At 47.2% G+C, this 17155-nt stretch overlaps 2 protein-coding genes across 9 annotated transcripts in view; one reads left to right on the top strand and one right to left on the bottom strand.

The window, feature by feature from the left end:
- dcun1d5 (DCN1, defective in cullin neddylation 1, domain containing 5 (S. cerevisiae)) overlaps positions 1-2956 on the bottom strand; it is a 33349-nt gene extending 30393 nt beyond the window's left edge. The window contains exons 1-2 of one of the 8 annotated variants that reach the window (XM_055637063.1): positions 2877-2956; positions 897-955 (exon numbers count right to left, since the gene is read on the bottom strand). Coding sequence is in view for 3 of the 8 variants with exons in the window: in XM_055637064.1 (XP_055493039.1) it covers positions 897-955; positions 2867-2930 (123 nt within the window). In the remaining 5 variants the exon portion in view is untranslated. Of the gene's footprint in view, positions 1-896; positions 956-1711; positions 1768-2082; positions 2197-2866 lie in introns of those variants that run through there. The other 7 variants (XM_055637064.1, XM_055637059.1, XM_055637062.1 and 4 more) reach the window with 7 other exon arrangements.
- Positions 2957-3917: 961 nt separating this feature from the next.
- Positions 3918-17155, top strand: part of LOC129698145 (cytoplasmic dynein 2 heavy chain 1) — a 395765-nt gene continuing 382527 nt past the window's right edge. Inside the window, 2 exon segments of the mRNA XM_055637055.1 lie at positions 3918-4123; positions 12028-12233. Of these exon segments, the coding sequence (XP_055493030.1) occupies positions 12039-12233 (195 nt within the window). The 5' untranslated portion in view covers positions 3918-4123; positions 12028-12038.

Genomic DNA, 17155 nt, shown 5'->3' with positions numbered 1-17155 from the left:
TGGTTCCCTGAATTGGGGGGACTATGTATAAACATAGCTGTAATTTCTACATGGTGAAACCAAAATGTATAAAAATACCCTTTAATAAAATCTGACAATGTGCACTTTAACCACATGCAATTTATTTCTATTACAAATCTCAAATTGTGGAGTACAGAGGCAAATAAATAAATGATGGGTCTTTGTCCCAAACATTATGGAGAGCACTGCAAATTTAGAAAGGTACATTTTACATTAAGGCTGATGGATACATAGAATGAGCTGCCAAAGCAAGGTGTAGAGTCAGGTACAATAACAACATTTAAAAGGCATTTTGACAGATATATACGTTAGGAAAGGATTAAAGGTTTAAGGGGCAAACACAGGCAAGGGATTAACTCAGACAGACATCTTTGCCGGCATGGACAAATTGGGTTGATGGACCTATTTCTGTGCTGTGTGACTTTAGATCCTCTGACACGTTCCAAGATTAACATAATACAGGGGATAAAATGTTGTGGCATCATCTACATCTCAATATAGCTATGCTGCTTGATTCATTGTATGGGGTGGGATATTGCAACCTTCACGTGGTCCGCCCTGTTTCAACAAATGTAATCAACCCGGAGTGCACAATCAAATAGAATAAGTTATCCTACAACTTTATGTTGTGCACACCATACGCAAGAAGATTCATTTTATTAGCAGTGATCAAGAGATTCCCTTCATCAATCCAATGTGCAGGACAGCAGAAAAAGGACCGTTTCCAATTATAATGTATCACATGAAGCTTCTGCTGTAACATTTCACTTTAGCTCTTTTTGACCTAATAGGGCCTCGATATTTTTCAGCTGTAAACTTGACCTAATTAAGTTAGAAGGAAAAGCTATTAAAGATGGCAGTATTCCAACACTTACCAGTCGATTGAATGTTCGGGATATCTGATGCAAGTCTGCCAGTATGAGCCAATCTCTCACTAGAAAACATTAAAATGCGATATTGTTAAACACGCCAACATGTGTGCAAATTCTAATATTATATAATTAATGTCTGGCTTTAGCGAATATTTCTTCTTTAATGAAATAAGGAATGCATTGCACGGCCCCTGCTCCATTTACATTTTCATCCTGAATGCTGCAGAACAGATATTGGGGCGCAGAAGCCGAAATGGGACAACAAAAAAAGACACAGAATATTCAGAATTATATCTGAAAAGGCTCCGGTCAATTTGATCGCTTTTTAAATTAGAACCCTTTCTCGGAGCAAATGCTAACCTTTGGACCAAGATTTCCCGATGGGCCTACATGACAAATAAAACTACGACTGCAAATGAATTCTCTAGAAACGGGCTTCACAAGCAATCCTAAAACATCGTGCATTGGACTCTTGCCGTGTACCAACGATGGTGACTGAATGCGCAATTTTGTAATTGGTGAAGGGGGCCCTCGATCGAACCAGGAACCACCGCCAGAGCAGAGCTTTGACAGGCAGCACCGGCTCCAATGTCTCACCATTACTGTGCGATTGGGAGAGGGAGATGGCAGAAAGGAAAATGCTAATCACGTCCGGCTGGGCCTCCGCCTTGTCTGGGGTGCAAGACCCAGATTCAGGTCGGGAAAACAAAGTTACAATAAGGTTTCAGTCCTGCGCCCTTTCCAAATGCAGAAACAGAGGCTCAATGCTCCACCGATCACCGCACTGTGCTTAAAATTCACCATCACCCGAAACTAACTTCCGAGCAGCCAGCGGACTGCAACGTTGTGCAAAGAAACTGGGTCACTCTCAGGCGTCTGGGACTGTGTCTGTCCCCAACCCCCTGACAAAGAGATCGCCCCTTCGCTACGTGATCCCACTCCCTCCGTCCCCGAGCAACCCCTCCCCCATTACCAGCCCCGGAGAGAGACTCCCGGAGGGGAGGGGGTGGAGGGAAACATGGGCCCGGCCACCTGAGGACCTGAAGCGGCTCTGCCGGCAGAACGGGAGGGACAGGGAAGGGTCGGCGCTGAGGCGATGGCCGAGGTACCGAGGCTCGACACCCTTCCCCCTCCCAGGTCGGGAATGGTTTGATGCCGGACCCTCGGGCGATCAGAGCGCGGTGTGCACCTGCGGCCGCCTCAATGAGCCGGACCGGACCGGACCGGAGCGTCCTCTGCCCCCGGGGCTGCCGTGTCGGCGCGGCCCCGCTCCCCGCTCCCCGCTCCCCAAACCCTCGCTGCCGCCGCCGCCGCTGCTCGCTGTCGCCGACTCTAGACTCTAGCACCGGCACACCGCGATCACTTCCGGGGCTGAGTAACAGGGGTCGGCTCGCCCACTACCAGAGGAGGAGTGAGGTGAGGACAGGAGGAGAGAGGAAGGGCTGCGGGAGATGGGGGTTGGAGTGAGGAAGGGGATGGATTGAGGAGAGACTTGAGTGAGGAGGGGAGAGGAAGGGCTGCGGGAGATGGGGGTTGGAGTGAGGAAGGGGATGGATTGAGGGGAGACTTGAGTGAGGAGGGGAGAGGAAGGGCTGGGGGAGATGGGGGTTGGAGTGAGGAAGGGGATGGATTGAGGAGAGTGAGGAGGGGAGGGGAAGGGCTGCGGGAGATGGGGGTTGGAGTGAGGAAGGGGATGGATTGAGGAGAGACTTGAGTGAGGAGTGGGGGGTGGAGGGGGAGAGGAAGGGCTGCGGGAGATGGGGGGGGGGGGGGGGGCTTGAGTGAGGAGGGGATGGATTGAGGGAGTGAGGAGAGGAGTCTGGAGGGGGGGGGGGGGATAGGAGGAGTGAGGAAGAGCGGGGAGGAGGGAGGGTGAGGTGAGGAAGGGGTGGGTTGAGGAGAAGGGGCTTGAGCGATGGGGTTGGGGGAAGGGGCACTGTGCCGCCCGCAGTAAAGACAAGCCGTGCAATGACAATAACCCACAGTGGGAGAGAGCGCCGGCCCGATCACTGTTACTCTGCTGAGCAAAGAGCTCATGAATGACCCGGGGATGAGGGTCTCCCTGCCCGGCATCACCCACCCACCGCACAAGCCAGGGTGTTGCCGGCGGCACAAGAGCGAAATTATCCCTCGAATCCGCCCCACCACTTTCGCACTACGCCTGCTGTCCGCCTCGCTCGTTTATTTACATCTTATTGAGACTCTGGTGCGGAGTTGCAGTAATAAAAGTAAATGAAAGTCTAATTAATCTGGATGAAACGCATCCCCACCCCCCTGGTTCCCTGCCTTGCTGTCGCCCACAAGGGGAAGGCGGAGCCCTTGGCGCCAGGATCCCCTAAAAGGGGCCGCACACTTCTCGTCCCGTCGGTGCTGCTTCACCCAGCGTGGAGTGGGGCCCACTTTGGCGTGGCTGCTTTAAGCGGCTGACGGAGCGGCGTGCTGTTGGCCGGGACGGCGTCACTTCCGCTGTGACGGGCGGTTGCTGCGGCCGCGTAACCGGGGACGCGCTGCGTTGCCAACAGCGCTGATCCCGGCCCAGCTCGACGGCAGAGTCCCGGCCCCCGACCCAGCGCCCCGGCCCAACACCCCGACACAGCGCCCTGACCCCCGGCCCAACCCAGCGCCAGAGTCCCGGCCCCCGACCCCCAGCCCAACCCAGCGCCAGAGTCCCGGCCCCCGACCCCCAGCCCGGCCCAACACCCCGACCCAGCGCCCCCCCCGGCCCAACCCCGCCAGAGTCCCCCGACCCCCGGCCCAGCCCAGCGCCAGAGTCCCGGCCCCGACCCCCCGGCCCCACCCCGCCAGAGACCCCCGACCCCCAGCCCAGCGCAGTCCCGGCCCCCGACCCCCAGCCCGACCCCCGACCCAGAGTCCCGGCCCGACCCCTAGCCTAGCCCCTGGCCCAGCCCCCGACCCAGCCCAGCGCCCGAGTCCCGGCCCCCCGGCCCCCGGCCCCCGGCCCGGCCCAGCTCGACGCCCGAGTCCCGGCCTGACCCCCGAGTCCCGGCCCAGCCCCAGAGTCCCGACCCGTCCCTCGGCTCCACTCGGGAGGCCTCGCCCCCTCCCCCCTCCCCGCTCGGGTTATTCACAGCCATCCCCGGCGGTGCGGACATTTGGCCCGGTGGAGTCGCGGACCAGAACGGAGACGACGGGCCGCCGGTGAAACGGAGCCAACTGCGCCCGTCCCTCGCCGGTGCCATTGCGCCTCTCTGCTGGCGGCTTCTGTGGAGGTGAAACGATTCATTGAATACATATTGTTAAACCCCAGTGGGCTGAGGCTGGGATTTCACTCCAATTTCCTGTAATCCCAACACAAAGTGCTGGACGAACTCAGCGGATCAGGCAGCATCTGGGGAGGGAACAGACAGACCACGTCTCCGGTCGGGATCCTTCTTCACTTCATTTCGGATTTAAAAGTTTGAAGAAGTGTCCCGACCCCAAACATCGATTGTCCATTTCCCTCCACAAATGCTGTTTCAAACAGTGTTTGACCGGCCGAGTTCCGCCAACGCTTCGTGGTTACTTGAGATTCCAACGTCTGCAGTTTCCTGTAAATCGGATAGTTTAATGTTGAATTACAGAAAAACGTGGGGAAGGATTCCGCACCAGTTTTCTGTAACGAAATAATTGTTTTCTTCCGCCCAATCAATGGTACAAAATTAGATTCGCGAGGACGTTACCTGGGGCAACTGGCAGGGAGATGTGATAAAAAATAATATGTTTTCAGGGGATTTTAATTTCCCAACTATTAACTGGATTGCCTTAGCGTAAAAGGCTCATAGAGGTGGACTTTTTTTTTAGGTGTATCCAGTGCCCTCCATAATGTTTGGGACAAAGAGCCATCATTTATTTATTTGCCTCTGTACTCCACAATTAGAGATTTGTAATAGAAAAAACGCATGTGGTTAAAGTGCACATTATCAGATTTTAATAAAGGCCATTTTTATACATTTTGGTTTCACCATGTAGAAATTACAGCTAAGTTTATACATAGTCCCCCCCCCCAATTTCAGGGCACCATAATGTTTGGGGACACATTGCTTCACAAGTGTTTGTAGTTGCTCAGGTGTTCGTAATTGCTCAGGTGTGTTTAATTGCCTTCAGACAGGTATAATAGAGCTCTCAGCAGCTAGTTTTTCCTCCAGTCTTTTCATCACGTTTGGAAACTTTTATTGCTGTTTCTCAACACGAGGACCAAAGTTGTTGTTCTTCTTGGTTTCTTGCTCCTCCAAAATATTCCAAATGGAATTTAAACTGGATATGGTGGAGGGAGGACTTAAGCCAGAAAGGGTTATTGGGAAGAAAGAGCTACTTTAAATTTAGTTGCATCTGGTTGGGTAACTACAGTAGGGTGGAGATTATTCCATGCTTTAATTGTACGGGGGTAGAACGAATTGCTGTACACATCTGTCTTTGTAGCTGGGATCACAAATTGGATCGAATGGCCTCGTCTGCTCCAAATTGGTTTTGGTTTGGTGTAGGTCTTGTAATCTATGTCGAACTGACCATTTAACATTTTGTAAAAACAGGTCAAATGGTCTGTCTTGGAGAGGGTTCCACCCCAGAGAATTCAGAAGTTTGGTGACACTCGCTTCTCCCTCATAGGTGTTAGTAACAAATCAAGCTGCCTGTCTTTGGACACATTCGATGGAAGAAATATTTTTATTTGTGTATGGGTCCCATGCGGCAACTGCGTAGTCCAAATGAGGTCTAACGAGGGTGAAGTATAGCTTCTCCTTGACAGAAGTTGAACAATGATGAAAGTTGCGCCTCAGAAAGTTGTACCAATGAAAGTCAAAGAAACCATTATGAGACTGAGAAATAAGAATAAAACTGTTGGAGAAATCAGCCAAACCGTAGGCTTACCAAAATCAACTGTATGGAACATCATTAAGACGAAAGAGAGCACTTACTAATCGCAAAGGGACTGGCAGGCCAAGGAAGACCACCACAGCTGATGACAGCCGGATTCTCTCTATAATAAAGAAAAATCCCCAAACACCTGTCCGACAGATCAGAAACACTCTTCAGGAGTCGGGTGGGATTTGTCAATGACCACTGTCTGCAGAAGACTTCATGAACAGAGATACAGAGGCTACACTGCAAGGTGCAAACCACTGGTTAGCTGCAAAAATAGGATGGCAAGGTTACTGTTTGCCAAGAAGTACTTAAAGGAGCAATCCCAGTTCTTGAAAAAGGTTTTGTGTACATATAAGATGCATATTAACATATCAGAGTGATGGCAAGAGCAAAGTATGGAGGAGAGAAGGAACTGGTCAAGATCCAAAGCATACCACCCATCTGGTGGGGGTGTTATGGCTTGGGCAAACCTGCCTGCCAGAATGTCGGTCCCCCTCCAGTTAAGGTGTAACAGGTCACCCTGCTCCAGAAGAGATTCCAGTGGTCTATAAGTTGGTATCGGAAACTAAAGTCAGGGAGGCCTGTCAAGAATATAAAAAGAGGGAAACACTTAAAAAAATATTTTTTTAAGTGTTTGCAGACATCTTCAACCTCTTATTTCTTGGGCCCAAGGTTCCCAACATAAATTAAGACATACATCAGGCTGTTGTGCATTGACTACATCTACAGTTTAGCATTCAACACCATCGTCCCCATCAAAGTTGTTTTCGGACTTAGGGAACGGAGTCTCTGCTCATCCTTTTGCAACTGGATCCTCAACGTTCTCATTGGCGTACCACATTCAGTACAAATGGACAACTCTTCCTCCTCGGTAACCTTCAGCATAGGAGTACCTCAAGATTCTGTGCTCAGTCCCCTGCTCCACTTCAAACTGATGTCATGGAGGGGGGGGGGGAAGAAAGGAAGAGGAGGAGGCAGTATGATTTGTGGAAGAGCTGGGAAGGAGGAGGGGAGCAGGAAGAAAGCAAGGGGGCAAGGGGTGTATCTAAAATTAGAGAATTCAATGTTCATACCGCTGGGGTGTAAACTACCTAAGCGAAATATGAGGTGTTTTTCCTCCAATTTGCGCTGGGCCTCACTCTGGCAATGGAGGAGGCCCAGGACAGAAAAGTCAGATTGAGAATGTGGGGGGTGGGTGGGTGGGGGGGGGAGTTGAAATGCTGAGCAACTGGGAGATCAGGTTGGTTAATACGAACTGAGCGGAGGTGTTTGGTGAAGCGACCGCCGAGCCGGCGCTTCTTCCCCCCCCCACCAACATCAGTCTGAAGAAGGGTCTCGACCCGAAACGTCGCCTATTCCTTCTCTCCGGGTCGGTGGGGGCGCTGCAAGCCGGCAGCCCTGCCAGCAGCGTGTTAGTTTTTTCAACTTTTTTTGGGTTTTTTAGTGTGTCTCAATGTGTGTTTTTAATGTTTCTCTGTGTGTCTTGTGGGGGTGGGAAACCGCTTTGGTCGCCTCCTCCACGGTGAGGCGACTTTTTCCATGTCGCCTCCCTCGTGGCCTAACGCAGAGGATTGGTGCGGACTTTCCCGGAGACGCGCCCGGGGCTTCAGCAGCGGGCGCAGTGAGGACTCTTTTGTCGCGGAGCGGGCAAGCCCTCTCTGGGAGTCGCCGGTGGGAAGCGCTCCGTTCGCTGGCCCGCGGCAGCCCAAAGCCGCGGTCTGCGGAGCTCCAGCTGGCGCGGCGTCCGGAGTCTGGGATCCCTCGTTGGGGACCCCGGAGGAGAAGAGCTCCGACCTCCGGCCAGCGGCCTACTTCTACCGCGGGACGAGGCGGGGACTTACCATCCGGAACGGGTTCCCTCGCCAGGGATCCCTGGAGAGGAGCTCCGACTGCCGGCCCTGTAGTCTGCGGTGCTTCTGGCTGCGGCGCGGCGGGGCCTTTAGATCTTCGTCCGCCAGCCGGCGGCCTACACCATCTTGAAGCCAGGTCTGCGGTGGGGAAGCACCAATTCAGGACTGACCTGGACTTACCCTGTCTGCACATCTGGACGCCCGCTGTGGCTACTGCGGAGGGTTGTGGTCCCGATCACGGGGGAAAATGGAGGAGGACTGACCAAACATTGTTGCCTTCCACCACAGTGATGAATGCTGTGGTGGATGTTTGTGTTAAATATTTATTGTGTACTAGACCAAGTGCAGACCCGTTGGGTCTGTTCCCCCAACGTGCGGTTGTGGGTGGGGGGAGGCGGCATGCAGCGTCACACACTAACTAACTATTCCCCGCTCCCCCGCCCCCCCCCCCCGCACTCATGCTAATTACCCCCCCTTGATATTATATTAATATTATTAATTTGCTCCTTTTACCCCATAACCACCCTATCTACTGACGCATAGCCCCCAACTTGCAGTCACATCTGGAGAGGGGGGGAGGGGGGAGGAGAGGGGGGGCAGAGAGAGAAGGGCAGAGAGAAAAGGGGCAGAGACACAGTGAGAGGTGCAAGAGGAATAGGGAGTGAAGAGGGGGGGTAAGAGGGAGGGGTGGGCTGAGGAGGGGGGGGGGAGAGAGGGGGGAGAGGAGGGGGAGGGGAGAAGGGGGGAGAGAGAGGAGGGGGAGAGGGGGGGGGAGGGGGGGGGAGGAGAGGAGAGGAGAGGAGGGGGGGGATGGGAGGGGAGGGGAGGAGAGGAGGGGAGAGAGAGAGAGAGAGATCGGAGGGAAGGAGTGAGAGGAGAGGGGGGAGAGAGAGAAAGAGTGACGGATAGGGATGGATAGGGAGAGAGAGAGAGAGAGTGCCTTTTTAATTCAACCCAAACAACCATTTGCAGGCAGTGCTTTTTTACTTCAAACTATATTTTCATTTTCAAACCAAATTAAGGGTACTCGCAGTGCTGTAGACGTTTGTTCAGTGTCATTCAGAGCTCAGAGTGGCAGAGACTAATTGACAGAGCTCCAGCTTGCAGAGACTAATTGAGGCACACCACTTCCTGGTTTTATAGTCCCTCCCCCCCTGCCTCCAGCGGGGGCAGCAGAGAGAATGGGGAATTTAGTAAAAACATTAATATCTCTGTCATATTTAATCGACGGGAAAAATCCTCGGCATACATACGGCGGAGGATGGCTCTGAGCGAGGTGGCCAAAATGACGGCCGCAGGTGGCGGCGTTCTCTCGGAAATCGCGGCACAGATGGCCAAAACCGGTCAAGAACAGAGTTTTAGTAATATAGATTGTGTGTTCTTTGTTATTGTACTGCTCCTGGCAAATTCATTTCACTGCACTTTACGTGCAAGTGACGAATAAAACTTGACTTGACTATAGATGCTGCCTCACTCGCTGAGTTTCTCCAGTATTTTTTGTCTACCTTCGACTTTTCCAGCATCTGCAGTTCTTTCTTAAACATATCTGGTTAGTATCAGATTGATATGAGTCACCAGTGTACAGATTCACTGGATTTTCTTGCATTAACAGTGATTACAGTAAAAGTAGCTTCATTGGATTGAAGTACTTCAGGGTGTCCTGAATTACAAAAAAGCCTCATAAAATTGCAAGCTTTTTGTTTGTCCTTGTTTGTTCTTTCTGAATCATAGCTTCCTGCCTTTGTTATCATTCTGTTAAATCTGCTCACTGGACATTCTGTGACTATATGGTTTGGAAGGCAAATGGAGCTGGGGCCTCATTGCAGGTAGATTTGAGTACAAGAATACAGATGTCATACTAAATTTGTATTGGGTATATTGGGATTGCACTTGGAATAGTTTATGCAGGTATAGTCTTCTCTGCTTTCGGAAGAATATATTCCTACTGAGTACAATGAATGTTCATCGCATTGACTCCTAATATTGGGTAGAAGCCTTGCTCTGTCCGAAGATTAAGCCTGTACTCTCTAGAGTACAGAAAAATTGAATGTGATCGCATGAAAACGTAGGCAAATCTTAACAGACAGGGTAGATGCTGGGATATTATACTACTACGTGGCTAGAACTGGGTCACAGTCTCTAAATAAAGGGTCAGCCATTCATAATTGAGATCAGGAAAAACATCTTTACACATTGAATAGTGAATCTTAGGAGCTCTCTAACCAAGAGTGCTGAGTAGGCTCAATTGCTGAATCTGTTCACGTCAGATGTTTTGGATGTTAAGGGGATTATGGCATTAGAGACAAGAGAGTCAAGTGTGCTTCATTGTAATATGTCCCAAACAGAACAATGACATTCTTTCTTGCAGCACAGGAAAATGGTGCTGAAATATGAGTTCAGCCTCGGTCTTATTCAATAGCAGCACAGGTTTGAGGGCCAAATGCTAAAGCATGATGATAATTGAACTTTAAATTTGTTACCAAATGGCATTTCAGTATATAACTTTCTCCAAGAGTAATTGGAGCTAAACTAAATGCTGCATGATTCCATTGATTTCTCACAATTTCTCAGTCATGGTTGCACTTTTTGTTTTGTTTCGCACTATGTAATTTATTTATTTATTGAACGTTTTGTTTGTTTATTATGTTATCCATTCAGCACTGTTTTTACAGGCATGTTACGCGGCTGCAAGTAAAAATTTCAGTATTCCATTTTCGTACATATGACATTAGACAAAAGACAATAGGTGCAGGAGTAGGCCATTCGGCCCTTCGAGCCAGCACCGCCATTCAATATGATCATGGCTGATCACCCCCAATCAGTATCCCGTTCCTGCCTTCTCCCCATATCCCCCAGCTCCACTATCTTTAAGAGCCCTATCGAGCTCTCTCTTGAAAGCATCCAGAGAACCTGCCTCCACTGCCCTCTTTGCGGAGAATTCCACAGACTCACAACTCTCTGTGAGGAAAAAGTGTTTCCTCATCACCGTTCTAAATGGCTTACCCCTTATTCTTAAACTGTGGCCCCTGGTTCTGGACTCCCCCAACATTGGGAACATGTTTCCTGCCTCTAGCGTGTCCAAACCCTTCACAATATTAAATGTTTCAATAAGATATCCTCTCATCCTTCTAAACTCCAGAGTGTACAAGCCCATCTGCTCCATTCTCTCAGCATATGACAGTCTCACCATCCCGGGAAGTAATCTTGTTGCACTCCCTCAATAGCAAGAATATAGCACTTCCTCAAATTAGGGGAACAAAAACTGCACACAATACTCCAGGTGTGGTCTCACTAGGGCTCTGTACAACTGTAGAAGGACCTCTTTGCTCCAATACTCGACTCCTCTTGTTATAAAGGCCAACATGCCATTCACTTTCTTCACTGCCTGCTGTACCTGCGTGCTTACTTTCATAGACTGATGAACAACGACCCCCAGATCCCGTTGTACTTCCCCTTTTCCCAACTTGAAGCCATTTAGATAGTAATCTGCCTTCCTGTTTATGCTACCAAAGTGGATAACCTCACATTTATCCACATTATACTTCATCTGCCATGCATCTGCCCACTCCCCCAACCTGGCCAAGTCACCTTGTATTCTCATATCATCCTCACAGTTCACACTGCCACCCAGCTTTGTGTCATCTGCAAATTTGCTAATGTTACTTTGAATCCCTTCATCCAAATCATTGATGTATATTGTAAATAGCTGCGGTCCCAGCACTGAGCCTTGCGGTACCACACTAGTCACTGCCTGCAATTCTGAAAGGAACCCGTTAATCCCTACTCTTTGACTCATTCTGAGACAGTTTCGTCCCAGCTGTTATCAGGCAACCAAACCTTCCTACCAACAACTAGAGAACTACTATCTACCTCATTAGAGACTTTCAGACTATCTTTGATCGGACTTTCCTGGACTTTATCTTGCACTAAACGTTATTCATGATATTCACTTTATCATGTATCTATAATCTGTAGATTGTAATCATGTATTGTCTTTCTGCTGACTGGTTAGCATACAACAATAGCTTTTCACTATATCTCAGTACACATGACAATAAACTAAACTAAACTAAGCTAAATTCTCGACTCTTGATTTCACAACATCAGTCCAACATTATTTATTTAAAATGTCTTCATTTGAAGTTTTGCATGAAAAACTGCCTTTAAAACAGAGGGGCAATTTCATTTTAGATGATTAATTATTCGGGTCTAATTTCTAAGGGACTTTTATTGATTATTTTGGGGTTTGCATTGAACAATTCTGCTCCATTTCAGCTGGCTAAGAACTGATTTAAAACATTTTTCATTGGAGTAAAAATTTGCAATGCATTCTAGTTGATCTTTTATATGCTGGCTCATTTTATTCTTTTATGCGAGAAAATATGGGGTCTAGAACTTAAAAATTGTTTTAAAATTCTATTTAGGGGAAGACAACATGCCTGCATGTCTAGATGATACGAGAAAAAGTTTCATCCTCAGAACAGCAGGAAATTATTTTGGAATTTCGCCTTCAGATTCCTTAATTTCTTCACTTGGAGACAGAAGAGAATTGAACAATTTTCTGGATGATGGCAGTGTGTTTGTTATCTCATTACAGAAATCGGGTGACCAGCTGGTTGTGTGTAATAAGGTATCATTTTATTTTACTTGTATACTTAATGGCAGTTTGTAGAGTTTAATTTTCTATGCCCACATAACACAATTTTCATGTAATTTTCAAAAAATTTGATTTAGTTTATTGTCGCGTGTACCGAGGTATGTGTGCTAACCAGTCAGTGGAAAGCAAAATTACAATCAAGCCATTCACAGTGTATAGATACATCATTCTCTGCCACAGAAGGTAGTTGAGGCCAGTTCATTGGCTAGATTTAAGAGGGAGTTAGATGTGGCCCTTGTGGCTAAAGGGATCAGGGGGTATGGAGAGAAGGCAGGTATGGGATATTGATTTGGATGATCAGCCATGATCATATTGAATGGCGGTGCAGGCTCAAAGGGCCAAATGGCCTACTCCTGCACCTATTTTCTATGTAAAGGGAAAAATGTTCAGTGCAAGATACAGTCCAGTAAAGTCGATTAAAGATAGTCCGTGGGTCTCCAATGAGGTAGATGTGGCTCAGGACCCTTCTCTAGTTGTTCATAGAATGGCTCAGTTGCCTGATAACAGTTAGGAAGAAGCTGTCCCTGAATCTGGAGGTGTCCGTTTTGACACGTCTGTACTTCTTGCCTGTTGGAAGTGGTGAGTGACCAGGGTGAGACTTGTCCTTGATTATGCTGGTGGCCTTGCTGAGGCAGCGTGTAGTGTAAATGGAGTCAATGGAAGGGAGGTTGGTTTGTAGGATGGCTGTGTCCATAATTCCCTGTAATTTCCTGCGGTCTTGGATGGAGCTGTTTCCAAACCATGCTGTGCAGCATCTCAATAAAATGCTTTCTACAGCGGATCTATAGAAGTTGGTTGGAATTGTTGGGTACATGCAGAACTTCCTAATTTTCCTGCATTTTTTCGCCTGTGTCTTCTGTGGGAAATTTTACATAGGGTAGTGTTCTATTACGGTTGAATGATACACATTATAAGGTCAGGAGGTTAACTATTCCATTCCTCTAGGGAGTAATTAATGGTTATGTTGGATTACAAATGGATTACACAGGATAGAATGCCCTATCCTGTGCACTGGTATTCCTTAGCTTGTCAAACATAAATCTTTATCAGAAATCTAAATTCATTTCTTTAAAAGCAGCATCATTAACCGTTACATTTTAAAATTAACCTTTTTCTTTTAGAGCTTATCAATTATTTGTATCCAATTTGAATTGGATGATGCTATACTAGTTGAACTACTGCATGTTCATATTGCAGTTTATGCTAACATTAGCAGCAGGAGAGCCATCAACAACAAAATTAGTCATATTTTGGCTCTGCAGTTTATCCTTATCCAGAGCTGTTTTCCTGACATTGGAATGTTGGACAAAACTTATGGTTTAAAAATGCTGATTAATTGCAACTATTTTGCCAATCATTCAGCATTTTTAATTACCTTTCAACACGTGAAAAATGTTAATGATTTGATATTTCATTATTGTACTGATGCACACATTACATAAGTTGTAATAAAAATATTGATATTGTCAAAATTACTGCACAATTTGACTGTAACGCGTTTACCTAGTCTGTTTTTTTAAATCAATTGACTCTACTTATCGATTGATCATTAAGTTTATTGCAACTGGTATTATGCCTATAGGATGAAACAGTTGACTAAAATGTCTTAACTAACAAATAATGAAAAAACATTTTAAACAGTCTAAAAATAAATCCCGATTTTTGTCTGTAGCCGTAGCTAGTGAAAAACAGGAAAGTTAGTGTTGGGAAATCATCTGATAATAAAATGTATCACAATTTTTAACTCCATTCGATTAAAGAAAATGTTCTCAATGGATGAATTTAGGCTAAGAATGCATTATGTCTCGCGCTTGAGTAAATTGGGCAATTAAAAGATTATTTAACAATGTGTTAATGTGGCTATCATTACTGCAATGAGTATGTTTTTAATGATTTAGTCTATGATGTGGGCAGTGACAACTATAAACCCACTGACTTCCACAGTTATCTGGCTTACACTTCCTCACACCATGCTTCTTGAAAGGGTGGCATGTCCTGCACTCAATTTCTCAATTTCCATTCCATCTGCTCCCAAGATGAGGCTCTCCACTCTGGGACATCTAAAATCATTTCTGTCTTTCGTAAACATGGCTTCCCCCCTACTTAGAACCCAATGTGCTGAAGTAACTCTGCGGGTCAGGCAGCATCCCTTTAGGACATGCTTTGGGTCAGGTCCCTTCTTCAGACTGATTACAGTAGGGGAAAAAAACTGGAGAAGAGGTGGTGCCAGGACAAAGTCTGGCAAGTGATAGGTGGATATAGATGAGGTGTGCTTTTGATTGGGAGATGGTTGGATAAAGGCTAATGACAAATATGGGATAAATGGGGATAAAGGTGTGTCAGATATGGGGAGTAGAGGAGTGAAATGTAAATAAAGTCATGCAGTGTAGAAACAGGCCCTCGGGCCCAACTTTCCCACGCTGACCAACATGCCCCATCTATACTAGTCCCACCTGTCTGCATTTGGCCCATATGCTTCTAACCCTATCCTATCCATGTACCTGTAATTTTTTTTTTTAATGTTATCATAGTACCTGCCGCAAATGTCCTCTGGCATCTTGTCCCATATACCCACCACACTTTGTGTAAAAAAAGTTGCTCCTTGGGTTCCTATTAAATCTTTACTCCCTTCACCTTAAACCTGTGTCTTCTGGTGCTTAATTCCCCTAATCAAGATAAAAGATTTGTTGCATTTACCCAATCTATTCCTCTCATGACCTTATAGACCTCTTTAAGATAAACCCTCATACTTCTGCGCTCCAAGGAATAAAGTCCTAGCCTGCTCAACCTCCCTGTAGCACAGGCCCTCGAGTTCTGGCAACATCCTTGTAAATCTTCTGTGCTGCCAGCTTAACATCTTTCCCATAACAGGATGACCAAAACTGAACACAATACTCTAAATGTGGCCTCACCTTTGTACAACTGTAACATAACCTCCCAACTTTTGTACTGAATACTCTGACTGATGAAGGCCAATATGCTGAAAGCCTACTTGACCACAGTGTGCCTGTGAACCTGTGTGCCACTTTCAAGGAACTATGTATTTGCACTCCTCGGTCTCTTTGTTCGACAACACTTCCCAGAGTCCTGCCATTCGCTGTGTAAACTCCATTAACCATTCCTCAGCCCAACCGATCAAGATCTTGCTGCAAGTTCCTCATTCTGTATTGGTAAATCCATCCACAACAGCAAGGGAGAATGATGTTGCTGATGGATCCCTTACCCTTGTTGCCAAGCAATGGCGAATGTTTGAGAAAGACTATGCTCATTATATCCGCATCGTCCACTGAAACAATCCCGACGATTTGAAAGCATCGCTGTTGTTGAATTTAGCGGGTCCGGAAGCTATGGTCCGCGCTGACTCTTTCGAATTTGCACCAGCTCACCTAAACGCGAATGGTCTGGTAGTGGTGCCTGCTGAAAATATTGACAACCCGACGGTTCTGCTGAGGAAGTTTAGAGAACATTGTGACCTGCCATCTAACAGGATCCTTGAGAGGACGAGATTCTTTGCCCGAATGGAACAGCTGATGAGCTTGTAGAACGATTTATCAGCGAATTGAGACATATCAGCTCTCGATGCAGATTTGGTGAGTTGACAAATGTGCTAGTACGTGATAAAATTGTTGGAGGAATGAGCGACCGCCAGTTAGGAGCCGAACTGTTGCGGAACGCTGAACTGACTTTGGAGCAAGCGATTCACGCTTGTCGGATGGCTGAGACTGTAGCACCACTTGCTGACTTTGATAGCGTTAACCCTTATCAACAAATTAATGTGAATCTGGCTAGCTATTCTCCACAAAGATCAGAATGTGCCTGCAACTAGGTGCTCCAACTGTAACTATTTCCACCCCAGGGGTGCGCCAATTTTGCATAGCCCATGGGAAAGTATGTCATAATTGCAAGAAACTCAACCACTTTGCTAATTGTTGTCGGTCTAGTGGGAGTACAGCTTCAAGGACGAAGTTGCACCTGATTGAACAAGACCCGTCCAATTCTGATTCCCATGAACAAGACGAATCTTCCCACGGGAATGACTCTGATAACACAGACACTGAGTCTACCGTACTTTCCCTAAACCTGCGCACCCCAGGCAAAGTGACTGATCCTGCGGTGACCATGATAGTCAATAACAAACCTCTGATCGCCAAAGCCGATCACGGCGCCAGAGTAAACGTCATGTCACCCAAAGTGTTCAACAACATAAGAACCACTGAGCTCATGAAAAAATACTCCTCCACTCTACATGCTTACGGAGGGGAAATTCTACACCCACTGGGTAAAGTTGATCTAAAATGTACCATCAACGAACAGACAAAGAACTTACTCTTTTACATTGTCCAACCAAGTACTAAAACCCTGGTTGGCATCAATGCATGCCATGACTTGGATCTGGTTTATTTTGGGCATGCTGTACTCTGACAGGAACCTACACAACAGATGCTATCCAACTATAAGGACTTGTTTGACAACAAACTCGGCAAGTTACTGACAATATATAAGATCACTATTGACCATACAGTCACCCCAATTGTACATGCACCTCACCGCGTCCACATGCGAGAGAAAATACACTATGAACTCAAACGCATATTCTCTATTGGAGTTATTGCCAAGGTCAGCGAACCCTCAGACTGGGTCTCCACCATGGTCGTCACCACCAAGAAAGTCAAGAAGGAATTACGCATCTGCATCAATCCTAAAGATTTGAACACAGCAATCCAACGGCAACACTACCCGATGAAAACCACTGAGGACGTAGCGGCACAGATCGGTAACGCAACGGTATTCTCAGTCCTAGATGCCAAAAGCTCCTTTTGGAAAATCCCGTTAGACCGTGCGTCATCTGCGCTAACAACTTTTGCTACTCCGTTCGGCCGCTACCGATTTCTAAG

Source organism: Leucoraja erinacea, chromosome 6, assembly GCF_028641065.1.
Source record: "Leucoraja erinacea ecotype New England chromosome 6, Leri_hhj_1, whole genome shotgun sequence".
NCBI lineage: Eukaryota > Metazoa > Chordata > Chondrichthyes > Rajiformes > Rajidae > Leucoraja > Leucoraja erinaceus.
The sequence above is the reverse complement of the archived record's forward strand: the minus strand, read 5'-3'. Positions and strand labels throughout refer to the sequence as shown.